At 34.9% G+C, this 16,592-nt stretch overlaps 2 protein-coding genes and 1 long non-coding RNA gene across 3 annotated transcripts; all 3 read right to left on the bottom strand.

Moving 5' to 3' along the window:
• Positions 1-568: 568 nt before the first annotated feature.
• LOC145823577 (uncharacterized) lies at positions 569-1,039 on the bottom strand. The gene has a single exon (XM_082923058.1). It carries the CDS (start codon positions 1,037-1,039, stop codon positions 569-571), a length of 471 nt encoding a protein of 156 aa, XP_082779184.1.
• A 5,722-nt stretch (positions 1,040-6,761) lies between these two features.
• LOC145823256 (uncharacterized) lies at positions 6,762-7,838 on the bottom strand. The gene is made up of 3 exons (XR_014365526.1): positions 7,259-7,838; positions 7,108-7,179; positions 6,762-7,021 (listed from the first exon to the last, which is right to left on the bottom strand). It is a non-coding gene; the product is annotated as an uncharacterized LOC145823256 (long non-coding RNA).
• A 299-nt stretch (positions 7,839-8,137) lies between these two features.
• LOC145823576 (uncharacterized) lies at positions 8,138-14,524 on the bottom strand. Its single transcript, XM_082923057.1, has 6 exons — positions 14,331-14,524; positions 14,187-14,210; positions 14,029-14,106; positions 13,850-13,939; positions 12,970-13,021; positions 8,138-8,328 (listed from the first exon to the last, which is right to left on the bottom strand). Exons 1-6 carry the CDS (start codon positions 14,355-14,357, stop codon positions 8,138-8,140), a joined length of 462 nt encoding a protein of 153 aa, XP_082779183.1. The 5' UTR covers positions 14,358-14,524.
• Between the last annotated feature and the right edge of the window lie 2,068 nt (positions 14,525-16,592).

Genomic DNA, 16,592 nt, shown 5'->3' with positions numbered 1-16,592 from the left:
CTAGACCCAAAAAGCTTTGAATCTCGGACACATTAGTAGGTTGTGGCCAATCCATGATGTTGCAACCTTTTGGGGGTCGACCGAGATGCCATCATTGTTAATGACGTGATCGAGGAAGTGTACACTAGTGATCCAAAATTTGCATTTCTTCAACTTGGCATAAAGTTTGTGATCACGTAGTGTTTGTAGAACCGTTCACAAGTGTTGCTCATGGTCCATCGATGATTTGGAGTATATGAGAATGTCATCGATGAAGACAATGATGAACTCGTCAATATAGGGTTTGAACACCCGATTCATGAGGTCCATAAAGACTACTTGAGCATTTGTGATGCCAAATGGCATGACGAGAAACTCGTAGTGCCCGTAACGTGTTCTGAAGGCAGTCTTTTCGATGCTTGCCATTTTGACTTTTAGTTGATGATAGCCAGAATGCAAGGCGATTTTTGAGAATACTTGGACACCTTGAAGTTGATCAAATAAGTCATCGATTCATGGTAGAGGGTATCGATTCTTGACGGTGACTTTGTTTAGCTCCCGGTAATCGATGCATAGCCTCATCGTGCCATCATTTTTTCTTTACGAACAGCACTGGAGCTCCCCATGGTGAGATACTTGGTCGAATGAAGCCTTTGTCCAAGAGTTCCTGAAGTTGGGTTTTTAGTTCTTTTAATTCTGTCATTGACATGCGATAAGAAGTTTTAGATATTGACTGTGTACCAGGTTGAGTTCCAATGGTGAATTCGATTTCTCGATCAACTGGAGTACCAGGTAGGTCTTCAGGAAATACATCCGAAAATTCTCGAACCACGAGGATTGCATCAAGTGTGGGGGCCTCTTGTTGAGTATCGATCACATAACAGATACAACTACAACAACCCTTTCTTAGAAGTCGTTGGGCTGTCATGAAGGATATAACACATGGAGGGGTGAAAATTCCAATTCCATCAAAGACAAGCCTGAGTTGGTTGGGTAACCGAAGGGAGATCTTTTTGGCTTTACAATCAATAGAGGCATGATTGGCAGCCAGCCAATCCATTCCTAGGATCACATCAAAGGTACTAACACAGAGGGGAATTAAGTTTACGTGTAAGGTTTTACCTTTTAAGGATATAGTATAAGATTTGCACACATTTGTACCAAGGATAGAATTACTAGAAGCAAAAGACACAAACAGTATATATCCTAAGGGTTCGGGGGTTGATATGAACTTGGAGGCAAAGTGTGGTGCAACAAACGAATGAGTGGAACCAGAGTCAAAGAGAACATGAGCTAAGTGACCACAGATAGAAAGCGTACCGGAAACAACGTTCTCAGTAACTTTCGGGTATCCAGGTACCAAGGCAAAAGCTCTTTCTTGGCATTTTTGGTCATTCCTTACTCTTCAAGGCATTGCGGGTTTTGGAGCTGGTCTAGAGAGGCCGGTTGTAGGATTGGTAAGCTTTGGACAATCTCTCAGCAAGTGGCCAACTTGACCGCATTTAAAGCATGCTCCCGTGTCTCAATGGCATCGTCTCCAATGAGTTCTTCCACAAGTTGGGCAATTTGGAATGGTGCCACCTCTAGGGTTAGTAGGACCTTGATTGCCTGAAATAATTGAGCCTGTGTTTAACGTTTTTGGGGGCACAACACTAAGTCTTCTATTGTCTCTTTCCCAAAATTGCTTCTTTTGGCTTGTTCCTCCAAAACGGAAGGCTTTAATCCATTTCTCCGCGATGTATGCTTGATCCACCACCTCCGCATAGGTTGATATTTTCAAAGCCTCAAGCCTATCCTTGATTTCAGCATCCAATCCTGCTTTGAATTTCCTTACTTTTCGAGCTTCGGTGGAGATGACATATGTCGCAAATCGAGCTAGTGGCATGAACTTGCTCTCATATTCGGCCACCGTTATAGTTCCTTGCTTTAGGTGTATAAATTCTGATGCCTTTTGTTCTCGCTGCGAATCCGGAAAGTATTTTTTGTAAGACACTTCCAAGAATCTTGCCCAGGTCACGATTTCTTTTTTTTCCAAGGTAAGAAGCCACAATTCCTGTGCATTGTCTTTGAAGGTGAATGTGGCAAAGGTTACTTTCTGTCATTTTGTACAAGGTAACGCATGAAAAATCTTCTCTATGTCTCTAACCCAAGCTTCTGCTACCAGTGGGTTTGTACTGCTGGTAAATGTGGTGGGTTTCAAATCCTGGAACTGTTTTATTGTAATTGGTTCTTCTCGTCGTTTGGGCATTCCATTATTCATGTTGGTTTGGAGGGCTTGCAGAAAACTAGTAATTGCTCTTTCTATGATTTGCTCCATTGGGTCGGCACCGCTAACCAACGATCCAGTTCCGTTTCCAACGTTAGCCATTACTACAGGGTGAAAACGGTTTGTGGAATAGTCTTCTTCTTCTTCTTCTTTTTTTTGGTTTTTTTTTTTTTTGGTTTTTGTGGAACCAATTAGTACTTATTTAATCATCGCAATATTATATCTATGATTTACAAAAATACTATAACAGCACATATATAATTTACATGGCACTTGTGTTACTTATGCAAAAGAAAAGATGTTAGTACAACATAGTTAGCTAACAGTCAAGAGTTAGTGTCTAATCCTACAAATACAAAAACATAAGGATCATACTAATCATGGTCAGCTCACAAAAATCTCTTGGTTGGGGCATCTAATGTAAGGTCCTGGTGTCCCATATCGGGAATGGAGGGGGAGTTTCTAGGAAATAAAAGTAAAAATCTAGATCCTTTTATAGCATCGAGGCTTTTTCCCGGGTGGTGAGATCCCTAACAGAACTCCCTAATTAAGCGTGCTTAGGCTGGAGTAGTTCTGGGATGGATGACCCACTGGGAAGAACAAATCCGTGCGGCCGTGGCCTAAAGCGGACAATATTGATGAAATGTGAAGGGTTGGGGCGTTACAAATGGTATCAGAATCGACTCTCCAGAGTACTGACTATGGGCCCCTAGCGTCTCTCGGTGCATGTGGGCGGGCTTGTGAGCTAGCAAGCTATTGCACGGGGACGTGCAACCTTAAGGGGGGTGGATTGTAAGGTCCCAGTGTCCCGCATCGGGAATGAAGAGGGAGTTCGTAGGCTATAAAAGTAAAAACCTAGACCCTTATATAGCATCGAGGCCTTTCCTGGGTGGTGAGATCCCTAACAGAACTCCCCAGTTAAGTGTGCTTAGGCTGGAGTAGTTTTGGAATGGGTGACCCACTGAGAAGAACAAATCTGTTCAACCGTGGCCCAAAGCAGACTATATCGATGAGATGTGAAGAGTTAGGGCGTTACATTTAAAATAGATCGCTAGGCAGCCATGAGAACTGCCTCTAAAAAATTGGGCCGTGAAATAACCTGGAAATTCACTCTGCATGAGGGACTCAAACTCCCAGCCACCGTGCTCTATCCCAAAGCAACGCCATACCACCCAAACTATATAGGCAGAAACATCGTGATTATAACCCCAAAACTCCTGTCCAGTAATACGTACAAGTATCTCCAAGTATAACAGTGCGTTAGTGAAATCCACAGTTGGAATATGGATAATGTGCTGTGGGGGAGGTGTCGTAGTGCGTATGTGGCTGTTGGGGTATGCGTTCCCTCTCCTCTTAGCAAAGCCCAAGGGCAATGGTACAACCAAAAAGTGCTGCTATCCTAGATCCGGAGTAAGACCAACAACGTAGGTCGGCCCAATGTATCCCTCGCGTGCGCTGCCTCGGCTAAGTCTCTAAAACCAGAAATCGTCATCGGGGTCAGCCTGCAAGTATACGGGTCTCCCCATGAGCCAGTCAAGTGTGGGGTAGGCTTGCTTGACAAGACTCTCTGAATCTCCCCAGCCCTCTAGTAGGTTTGGGAAAAGATGAGCTCTTGGGGCTCGAACCATAATAACTTCATCAAATTTGTCATGTCCTACAACACAGGAAAACTTAGCCTAGAAGTATTTATAAAACTGTTTAATCGTGTTAGACAAACTAAAGTATTTTTTTTTTCAAACCAAAAACCATTGCTCTGATACCACTTTTGTCACTACCCAAACCCGGTACCCAAAGGTTTGGCATCGTAACAAGACAACATAAATAAAACAATTCTAAAATTTATGTAGTAGTAGTGCAAGCAGATAATTTAAATAAATTAAAAAGATACCAAAAAGTGTATTAAAAAAGAAAATAGTCGTTTGGACTTTATTTTATTACAAAAGTCCGATCAGAATTACAGATAGTAAATAAATAAATAAAAACACTACAATCTATTTCCAGTCTCATTCTCGCTAAACCTCATCACCTGAAATGAGATAATAGCTATAAGCACATGGCATAGTGAAAAATATTATACAGTGAGCATGGGAGTACAAAAATTACTATGGATAATTATTTAGCTAAATAGAGATTAGTTGGGTACTAAAATACATAATTAGTTTTAATTACAGAAGCATACTGCAGAAATCATGTAAACAAATAATCATAACCACGATACAGAATAGAACAAAACAGAGGTTACTGGAGTAGCAATCAGAACAGAGATCAATAGATCCGTGACATACAGAAGACCACAAAGTGGCCAAACAAAGGCCAATGGTTATTTAAGCCTCCCAAGGCATTGGACTCCTGTGGTGGTACTTATTGAAAAATCTAGAAATCCCCTAAATATTGATTTGTGATTATGTATCAATTTTAATGAGTAAATAGCAATCCCAATCAAAGACAAATCAAGACAACGATTTAACGTGAAAAAATCACAATTGGAGCGCCTCCAATTGTGATAAAAAAAAAACCATAGGCAAAAGTCACAAAACAATCCACTAAGAAGACATAAAGGAATTACACAAGTGTACTCTCAATTACCTAGCGAATCTACGCCCGAATCAAACCGACCCTTATGTGCCTTTTCCAGCCCGGTCTTCACCTCGGAATTGTCTTACCTAATGTTGAATCACAATGATGAGCCACTTCGGAATCCACCAAAGCTTTAGGCCCGAATTTCACGGAATCCACCGAGAACAACACTCTCTTTTGTATTGAACGAAACAAACAATCCTTTGATGTATACTTCTCAAACCATGAGTTAAACTCAAACAAACAATAAAGAAACTAGCAAAGAAGCTCCAGATATAAACCCTAATATCCAAGAAGAAGATCTGGAAACCGTAACCCTAAAAATGGACTGAAACACATATTTATAGAAAATAGGGCCGTGATGCTAGCTCGAGCGAAGGATCTCTCGCTCGTGTAAGGAGACTAAAACGCTTGTTTTTCCAAGTGTCTTCGCTCGAGCCACCAAAGTGTCGCTCGAGCAAGAAATGCAATTTCTCAGTATTTTTACAGTCAGAGAAAACTTCTGGGACCAAGGATTCTTCGCTCGAGAGCACACTCCTTCGCTTGAGCGACCAAACAACTTCGACTGCAATTTTGCTTCTGGCTTTTGGGGCGCTGCCCCTCTATCCCGCCTGGGCATTGCTCCCTGGACCCTCGCGAGCTGACTGGGCAGCTAAATCCCCGACATAGTCAGCAAAGTGGTGAACATGAAAAAATAGACATCACAAACTTCTCTACAAGGCATAATTCAAGTTGGATTCGCATCTAAAACTCACAACCTTACTAAAATAAAAAAAAATGAATAAAATTACAACTGAAATGAGTTTTGTCAAACGAGATTGCCAAGAATAAAAACCTAACACTTACAAAACATAATTGTTTTTAAAATTATTGTCAAATAAGTTATAAAATTTAAACCAACATATCCATGGGTTTCAATTTAAGCAAAATGTAATTGAAATATTCATATAATTTATAAAACACAAATTGCGTAAAATAAACTATGATAATTTAAAACATACATAAAATATATTATGGTAACTTAAGATATAATATAACTCAACTTAATATTAATTTCAACTTTTTTTTCTTTCCATTCATTACGACCCACTAAAAGGTTTATAAAAAAAAAAAAAAACTAGAGAGCAGAGAGAGAATTAGAGAGTTGGGGAAATGGTAAGATGCCTTAGATGATTGCCATTTATATGTACATGTAGGCGAGAGGCGTGCGGAGCAAGATGCATGGTCAGCGAGACAGCTTAGGGCGCACGTATTTCATTGTAAAGAAAATATTATATTTCAGTATATTTTGATTTAAAAAAAATATAGAGAAAAATATAATAAAAATATTATAATACTTAAAAAATAATATTGAATAATAATATAAAATTAAAATTATTTTTTAAAATTATTTTTAGTATAAAAATATACAGACTATTAAATTTAAAATAATGTGAATAATTATTCAAAAAACTATACTATTATATATATACATATATTTATATTCTAAACTTTAATACCATCTAACTCTTTAAATCACATGCTTCAAAAATTTAATATTAATGTAGTGTTAAATTAATTGAAGATTTGGGGTGTCACAAATAAAAATGAACAAACTCTCACCTATTCTCTCATATATATATACTAGCGTATGCCTTTAGCCACGGTGTAAATAATTTTAAGATTAAAATGTAGTTATAATTTATAAAGTTTGTGTCATTTTTTGTTAAAGATACTGAAAAAATATATTGAAATATTTTTCTTCTTAAAGAACTTATAACAATTTTGCTTGTATTACACGCTCTACAAAACTCAAATAAAATAACAACCCTCCCTAATCTTAATGCAAATTAAGAAACTCACATATAAGATTTAAAGTTATATTGCATATTAAAATATAAAAGGCAGTAAAAAAAAGTGTAAACACTGAATAAAAAACAGAAATAAAGTTATACTGTCATACACCAAAAAGGTAGGTTAAAACTTTACAAAAAGTGGGTTAAAGCTTTACAAAAGATGTATGCTTTACAAAAGATGTGTCACTAACATGTCATACACCAAAAATTATATTCTCATACACTAAAAATATGTATGCTTTACAAAAGATGTGTCAATAACATGTCTTCAAATATGCGTTTGCCCAAACTTCCTCCACATTACTTTCCAAAAAGTCTTTGTATCAACTTTTATGTATCCCCAATGAGGAATATGCACAACAATCTGGTAATTTGTGGAAACAAAAAAAAATATAAATTAGTACATTTGTTGGAAATATACATGTAAAAATACTTTCAGATTGAAATTACCTTATTACATCCCCATCGAAGCAAGGTAGTCGTATTTCTCCTTTTAAGCTCCATGGATTTTTCGGTCCAATCCTACAAAAGTCCAAATTTCAAATTATTATTAAATTTTTAAAAAGTTATATAATCAACAGAAATAAATCTACGTGGTTACCTTCTAAAAAAACGTCATTTAATCTGCATAGAATACTACAGCAATACTTCAGGATAAACAATATTTGTAGTAGAATCCAAATTATCTTTAGGGAGGAGAATACTTATACGATCAAAGGATGTACATCTAGACAATGCCACATATAATTGCCCATGGCTAAACACTGGTATACGCAAATCAACCCCAACAAATTTCACAGATTGTCCTTGAGATTTATTAATGGTCAAGGCATATGCCAATCGGACTGGAAATTGACGTCTTGTCATTTGGAAAGGCATTTCTGAAGAAGATGGTGTCAAAGATATCCTTGGTATAAATGCCAAATTGCCAAACTTTTCTCCAGTTAAAATTTGAGCTTCAATTATGCGAGTGCCGCACCTAGTAACCATCAATCTTGTACCATTACATAGTCCATCTTTCGGTGCAATGTTTCTCAACAATATTATAGGACAACCCACTTTCAACTCTAACTTAAAAGTTGGCAACCCAGGAGGATCCAATGAATTTAAATATTCATTAGGATATCTATTTGTAATGGTAGGATCAATTTCATTATCTTCGGACATTTTATCTGCTGCAAGATAAGTATATAATCTCCCTGGAAAGATATTCAACGCAGTAGTATTAATGTCACTAACATCATCGTTACGCGCAGACAGAATTGTGCGTTCAGTTAAAAATGTTGGCGTTGACGTCTCTATCATATTCAATTGTGGATAAACTGTAGAGAGTAATTCATTCAAATCTTGACATTTGTGTATTGTTGATGGAAGGTTAACGATTTCTTGAGGATTGGTCCCAATCTAAAAAAAAATGAAATCAATAAAAAAGTAAGTGTAAACACAATTTATTAATTTAAAATAATCTATATAATACAGGTTAAAGTAGTGTTACCTCCATCAAGAAATTTGCAAAATTAGCATTTTCATGGCCTTCATGATTCAAGCGCATATTCAAATCCAAAGTCAAGATATATATATGCTTCCATAGAACAGAGTGTCTTAATGATGCATTCACAATTTGCTCACGAACTCCTTTGGGTATAACTGGTAAGATTTGTCGAAAGTCTCCTCCAAGAACAACAGTAATACCCCCAAATGGCTTTTCACTATCACAAATATCCCTCAATGTACGATCAACCGCCTCAACACAATGTCTATGTTGCATAGGAACTTCATCCCAAATTATGAGTTTTGTTTCTCTAAATAACTCAGCTTGTAATGATTGTTTGCTAAACCCATAAAGTGAATTTTCCAATACATCTAACGGAATGGAAAATGTTGAATGTGCAGTGCGACCTCCTACCAGTAACAGTGATGCAATTCCAGACGAAGCCACAGTAACAACGATATGCCCCAGGCTACGACATTTTAATGCAATCGTATTGTATAGAAATGTTTTCCCTGTTCCTGCACCCCCATTCAGAAAGAAAACAGTTCCTTTATTTTGGAAAATTGAAGAAGTGATTGTATTATAAGCATTCCGCTGTCCATTATTGAGACAATCAATAGTAATTTGTGGATCTTCATGTTGTGCCTTACTCTGCAGTTGTTGATGTTCAACTATCAATCGATTACCAACTACTGCACTCCAATTTGCGGTAGGTTGTGGCATGGGTGGGAAGTCAATTAAACTTTTGCCTGATTCATAAAGCATTTGATTCAAAAGATGGAGACCATAATCTTCAATTTGAGCCTCAGTTGGTTTAGAAATGACAAACAATGTACAAATCTTATGTGCAAGATCATCAAATATATGCGTTGAAAATTGATTCCATAATGCACATGGATTTAGTGGAGAACACTGGGTGAGAATAATACTAAACAATCTCCTCAATTGATATCCAGTTTTTATGACTGCAGCCTCTTTCAAGCATTGTATCCATTCTTCATCATCTTCTAAAAGCCCCCTTGCAACACATGCTAATTTAAATGTGTCATGCACAACATTATCGACCGTGCGTAAAGACTGAAACGACTTTGGTCCTTTGACAACGGTTAGTAACAAACGTAGATAAAATCTTTCGCCACAATTAGGGCTTGCAAAGTACATTCTACCAATTGCATATCCCATTTCTCTTAATTTCCATCTCTTTTCTGACTTGAGCCAAACAAAATGTTGTGGAAATTCTTGATAAGTGAATGGACATTCATCTTCACTGGCAGCACAATATGCAAAGAAGCCAGTAAGAGTTGACATTTGTTGACCAGCTCTAGATTGAATCGTTTGTAATGACTCTTCTGGGTTAAAAACAACACGATGCATTCTAGGTAAATGAAGTGCCAATCGTACAACTGTTGGCATCTCTGCATGTAAAGGATGACCAAATATTCGCCAAGCAGCTTCTGGAGGTCCAATATACCTTGCATCGAGATATTGTTGAATCTCATTTATCATTCCTAACACCATCGCTGTACGATCATAACCCTTATAAATGTACTTATGTATGTACTTGACACATCTCATTTCGGCACAAACTTCCATATTTATATGACAGTTGAAAGGTTTTGAAAGATATGCATTGTATGGTACGACATCCCTGTTATCAACTTCTTGCCCTCTCACAATATGTACTTGACCATTATTGCGACGACGATAGATAGGGTATCCATCTTGATCCATAGTTGTTGTTTCTGTGAAAGCTCGAGGGTATCTCTTAGTGCATCTACCATTTTCCATACATAGTGCTTGCGGATTTCGAGCACCATATGGTCCATGTACCATACAACATTTGATAGTTTCAAAAAGCATAGGATCATCTTTTGGGTCTGGAAATTCTGCACAGACCAATTTGTCTACTTGAGCACATGTCCGAATTTTGTCTGGACTCTTGAGAAATAAAAGTGCATGCATATGAGGGAGGCCTCGTTTTTGAAATTCAATTGTAAAAACATGTGCAACTTTATTTCCAAACACTTTATTTGTTTCTATCTCCTTCATCAAACATTTTCTCTTCAACTCAAAAACACGGGCAATTAAATCAGGACGATCAATAGGTTTTTGATATGGTAATAATGCTGAAGTAATTTCTGGCCAATTGGGATTTGCAGTCATGGTAAGAAAAATATCTGGGTGTTGGTTGTATCTTGTGATAGCCATTGAATCTTGAAAGATTTCAAACATATGTCTAGGACTACCAGTAAATGAAGATGGCAAAACAAACCTTTGACCAATTTGTCCAGGTCGCACATAATCTGGATCCATATCTGACAACTCTTGGTAAAGCTCAGCTCGAAGTTTCCCTTGATTGTAGTATGTCAATCGATTTTGCTCAGTTGCAGCCCAAGCATCTACCAAAAACTCTTGAAATAGTTTCCCACCTCGCAAAATTGTTGAATACTCTGTGGGTCGTTCAAACAAACGATAACTATAAAAATTCATTTGAGTAAGTCGATCAGTTGAAGGTCGATCATACTGAACATTCCACAATTTCAACTCAGGTTCCCATCCAAGCTCACCATATGGAAATAATAGAACATAATGTAATGGCAAGTATGCTGGGTGACATTCATTAATTTGCATCAACTCATTATTTCCTCGGAAATGTAAAATAATATCTCTCATTCCATTTACCTCTGTTCCATCACCTGGTATTACAATTGCAATCTCATCTGTAGTTGGTAGGTTATACCGACGTCGATCAGTTGTTGAACTGTAATGAAGATGAGCAGGTAGATTGTGTCCTGCTGAGTCTAATTGATGTAAAATGGCATGAGCCTGGCGATATTTATCTACAAATGCATTGACTTGCAACAAACTATCCAGAATAGTTTTGAGAACATCCCTACTCAAGTTAGGATTTCTACGATTACGAATTTCTAAAGCTGAATAAGGGTCATAGATATACAGCTGAGCATAAGTCGCATCCTGCCCTGGTTGTGGTTGTAGTGATCCTGTTCGATGCCGCAATTCCCCATGAATTGTGAATGATGTAGGGCCCCTTCCACGGAGTACTCTAGGATCCAATGTAGCACCAAGACTCGTACAAGCATTGGCTGCATTGTACACTCGAGTATAACTTCGAAAGGATTTTGATTGATCATTATTCCCATCATATAATGCCTGAAGTGGTGGAGGGGGTGTAATAAGTAAAGGTAGCCTAATCTTTCCTTCCAAACAGCAAGTTCCGAATAAGGGACGCTTTATAGATGATTTTGTCAATTTTTCATCCATCCAATGTAAGGCTGAACAATAAGGACATAATACATCCATCTTGCCAAGATAATGGCGGCAAGAATCTTTGTGTGCCCGGGCCTCAATTGATATACTCGTAGGCAAATCTTCTAATTCATCATCAGTACATAGATCTTGTTGAAAAAATCGATTTATAGGAGTAGACCTACGAATATTTGTGTATAAATAAGATTTTGTAAAACAAAACGGTATGAGTAAAAGTATGTATTTCAAGATTAGACATAGTAGTTTACCGATTCCTTTGTGAATTTGAAGATGTGCTTGGCATAGAAAACGAACATGTAGAATGATGGGTAACCATTGATCGTTTTTGTGCCGACTGAGAATCTTCAGTTATTGTTTCCCACTCCAAGTGAGTGCGATCGCGACGAATTGGTGTTAAAGAATGTTGTCTTAGTTGAACACATTCTTCTAATCCCTCTTGCTCTCGTTGCAAGCATTGAAATTCAATTTTTTCACGCTCTCGCCGTGCCTGTTGGGCCAATGCAGCTTTTGATATTACATTATCATTTTGTGCCTAAAAAGAAAATATTTTATCATTGAAGCAAAAGATGTGAATATTTTGTGCTTAAAATAAAACTATCTTCTTATTTCTTCCCTTTAATAGTGTTATCTTTATTTCTTTTTTTCTTATTTCTTCCCTTTCTATCTTCTTATTTCTCCCCTTTCCCTTTCCCTTTCTTTGTTTTCTATTTTATATATTAAATAAGAATTAAAAACCTATCTTATTTAGTTTCTCCTTTCTTTATATATTTTTTCTTTATTTCTTCGTTTCTTTTTTCCTATTTTCTTTATATAAGTAGCAACTTATGGACGGTACATTATAAATGCACATGTATCCATGCAAAATAAGAATAAATAAATTTGAAAGACACATACAAATAATAGCAAGTTACAGGAAAACATATTACAATCATTCTACAAAAACAACATAATACAATAAATTCATTTTATACACTCATATATTTTAACTATTCAAAATTTTGATTAGTTTTGCATCATATTTTTAAAAAAGAATATATACCACATGACATGCATTTGTCATTCTTTTGCTGGAAGAAGCCATCTTTTCTTTTCCTTTAGACATTGGGTTGACATTTTCTTTATCTTTTGCCTAACAAATATAAATAAAATATTGAAAAGATTAAAAAAATCTTATATAAATAAAATACATATAATGTTTGACTTGATTTTGTACTTACCACACGAACACGGATAACATTAAGTTCGTGCTCATCACGGATGACCACACCAACATTTCTACATGAAGTTGTAGGAGGAGGCCTACAGAAATAGATTGTGAAAAAATTAAAATCTATATAATAAAGTGGTAATAGTAAGAGTAAAAAATTCAAGATTGTCTTGGGCAAAAAATTCTTTTTATTTTTACCAATTTGGTGTTAAAGAAGGTTGTCTTGGGTTAATACATTCCTTCGATCTTTCTCTTTCTCGTTCTCGTCGCAGGCGTTGTCCCAATTGGTATGCAGAACATGGCTTTTGATTTTTTTCACGTTCTCGCCGTGCACGTTGGGCCAATGCAGCTTTTGATAACACATTATCATTGTGTGCCTAAAATAAGAATATTATATAAGAAGGTGCATAAAATGTGAATATTAACTAACTTGTTTCCCTTTCATAATGTATTTTTTCTTCCTTTTAACTAACTTTTTCTCTTCACTCGGTTAAGTTGTTAGTCATATAAGAACCAATGCATGCATTTATGAAATTTAAAAAGGAAGGGAAAAATAATTTGAAAACACATTAAGCACACAAAACTGTAAACTCACTATGCATGCACTTATTGGTTTTAAGACACTACCCATCTCTTTGCAAAATGTACGTTAAAAAGGTAAATATTAGATCATTGGGTACATAAAATGTGAATATTAGCGTGTAATGTCTTGTACTTTCCTTTTCTCTCTTTTTGTTGTTTCTGTTATATTAAAATACATTTTTGTCTTTTTCTTCTTTCCTTAAGAACTTCTTATAAGAAAAATAAAAATTAAAAAAAAATTATATTATGTAGTTTCCTTTTCATCACATATTTGTTCTTTCTTCTTATTTTCCTTTTTCGTTTTTTTCTATTATATTTTTATTATGCTATGTTGTAGATGCAACATATTGTATAAATGCAACATATTTTTATCATACAAATAGACAAACATATTAAAAATTCAAATTAATGTTCATACAAATGCATTAGCATGTTGTACAAATGCTTACTTTTACATGCTTCAGAAAAACATTTCACATTCAATAAAAAGAATTGAATAAATTTTTGAAAAAGAGATTTTTGAAAAATGTACATAAAAAATAGTATATGACACTACGCAATTCCTAAAAAAATCTATATAATATTCGAAAAAGAAACTTTTAAAAATTGTTGAGAAACCATACCATGGGATGTGCATTTTCCTTTCCTTTGCCATAAGGAATAGCTTTTTTTGTTTCCTTTAATATTGCTTTGTCTTTTTCCTTTGCCTTTGCCTATAAAAAATAAGTAGAATATATTTATAAATTATTTTTAAAATGATAAAAAAATACATGTCCAATGTTCAAGTGACTTTTATGCTTACCTCATGAATGCGAATAGTATTAAGGTCACGCTCATCGCGAATAACAACATTAACATTTCTTTCTTGAAGAAATCGAACCTATACATACAAAACTTTAGAGTAATAAATAAAACTTCATACACATAAATAAGAAAATTAGTAAAGGGAGGAGATATTACGGTTCGGTGTAAGTCCTCATCCACCTATAAAGCATGAGGGAAAAAAATAATTAGAATAGTGATGTTGTCCATAACTGTTGTACTTAAATTTATTAGAGAGGTACTTAAATTTATATTAAGAGAAAAAAGAAAAAAAAAACTTACTTGACCAAAAATAGTGATATTGTTCATAACTGTTGTACTTCAACCTAAAAATTTTAGACACAAAGAAACAAAAAATTAGCAATAATAAAAGTTAACATGGATTTCATTGGCAATGAAATGTTATTTCCAAATATGTTGCTACCAAATCGAATAATAAAATTCAAAATTTTATTTAAATAAATAACTGCCATGAATAGAAAATACTTAACGGGTTACAATCAAGAGGAAAAAAAATAAAAATAAGAGCAAAATTAGAAGGGTACAATTTAGAAAACGGTACGTGCCTTCTCTATTTAGAAAATTAAAAATACTCGGTGAATTTAGAAGGGTACAATAAGAGCAAAAATAAAAATAAACTTCTAAGAAAAAGAAAAAGGTCAACAGATACCAGAGGCACGTGCCTTCTCTATTTAGAAGGGTACAATTTTTTTTTAAATTTTTTTTATAACAAAATGTTAATACATTTGTTTGGGTTAAGTTAAATACTCGGTGAATTTGATTCAAAACAAAAATCCTTATGATAAATACTTGTGTTAAGTTAAATACTTGTAAGTTTAATACATTTTTTTTTTTATGAAGACAACTAAAGTAATACGCACACACATAAGGATTGACCAAAATTATATTCCCTTAAAAAGGTGCAAAAAAAAAAAAAAACATAGAATGTTAAATGAAAAATAGAATATTACACATAGAATATTCTATGTTGTGTTCATGAAGAATATTATGTTGAGTTTATACCAACATAGAATACTATACTCCCATAAAACGGTGCCAAAAAGAAAAAAAAAAACATAAATTCTCTTGCCATATTACACATAAATGTTAAAATGCCAAGTCTTTCAAATTTTTCTTTTAATTAGGAACTCTAGATATTCACAAAAAAATTAAATGAAAAATATTTATCATCTATACATTAGAATTACACAGCAAATAAATATTACATTTGAATGGTACAACTAAATAAATATATTACACAGCAAATAAAATGTTAAATAAAATTTTCTGAGTGTCAGTTTAATTTTTTTGTTGCAGGAAGATCAACTAAATAAATCACCCTTACTTTATTTTTAAATAGCTCCAAACAAACAGTCCATTCCCCCTCCCCCTCTCTCTCTCTACATTCTTTGCGAAACCCATACTCAAACTCACATTTTCTGAGTCAAACCAGCATTTAGAATAGATGTTTTTTAACAGTCACATTAAAATGATAAATTAAAAATGGAGCACAATAAAATGGTCTAAATTTGAACTTTTCTCTTTGTTAACTGACTTCAATTTTATAAAGATGAAATTAAAACCAAAATTACACAACAAATATATTGCATTTGAATGGTACAACCAAATAAATATATTACACAGCAAATAAAATGTTAAATAATTTTTTTTGAGTGTGAGTTTAATTTTTTTGTTGCAGGAAGATCAACTATATAAATCACCCTTAATTTTTTTTTAAATAGCTCCAAACAAATAGTTCCTTGCCGTAATAACCTATCTCTATATCTATCTCTCTCCTCTCTCTCTCTCTCTCTCTCTCTCTACATTCTTTGAGAAACCCATAATCAAACTCACATTTTCTGAGTCAACCTAGCATTTAGAATAGATGTTTTTTAACAATCACATTAAAATGATAAATTAAAAGTCGAGCACAATAATTGTCCGAATTTGAACTGAAAAATCTAGAAATCCCCTAGATGTTGATTTGTGATTATGTATCAATTTTAAGCAGAATATAACAATCCCAATCAAACAATCAAGACAAAGAGACACAACGATTTAACGTGGAAAAAACCACAATTGGACACCTCCAACTGTGATAAAAAAAACCACGGGCAACAGCCACAAGAACAATCCACTAAGAAGATTTAAAGGAATTACACAGGTATACTCTCAATTACCTAACGAATCCACAACGCCTAATTGAACCAACCTCTATGTGCCTCTTCCAACCCCATCTTCACCACGGAATTGTCTTTCTGATGAGCCACTCCGGATTCCACCAAAGCTTCAGGCTCGAATTCTTCAGAATCCACAACTGAAGAATAACTCTCTCTTTTGTGTATAACAAACAAACCTTTGATGTACTCTCTTTAAATCATGAGTTGAAGACTCAATAAAAACATCAAAGAAAACAAACAAAATATCCCCAGATATAAACTTTAAGAACCAAAAAGAAGATCTGGAGGACTTCAATCAATCACTTAGTTTTGGGAGAAAACCAAGTATTTATAGAGAACCAAAAGTAATCCTAGATTGGGAAGA

The sequence above is a fragment of the Camellia sinensis genome, chromosome 4, assembly GCF_055761805.1.
Source record: "Camellia sinensis isolate YWXY chromosome 4, ASM5576180v1, whole genome shotgun sequence".
NCBI lineage: Eukaryota > Viridiplantae > Streptophyta > Magnoliopsida > Ericales > Theaceae > Camellia > Camellia sinensis.
Note: the sequence above shows the minus strand (reverse complement) of the source record. Positions and strands in the feature narration are given on the sequence as shown.

Bases quoted from the DNA above. Each gene is read 5' to 3' on its own strand.
- LOC145823576 (XM_082923057.1), bottom strand. From the start codon at position 14,357: ATGAACAATATCACTATTTTTGGTCAA. The intron at 14,107-14,186 runs GTAATATCTCCT...TTGTATGTATAG, and splicing joins ATGAGGACTTACACCGAACC to GTTCGATTTCTTCAAGAAAG. The intron at 13,022-13,849 runs GTATGGTTTCTC...TTCTTATTTTAG, and splicing joins AGGAAAATGCACATCCCATG to GCACACAATGATAATGTGTT.
- LOC145823577 (XM_082923058.1), bottom strand. From the start codon at position 1,039: ATGGATTGGCTGGCTGCCAATCATGCCTCTATTGATTGTAAAGCCAAA.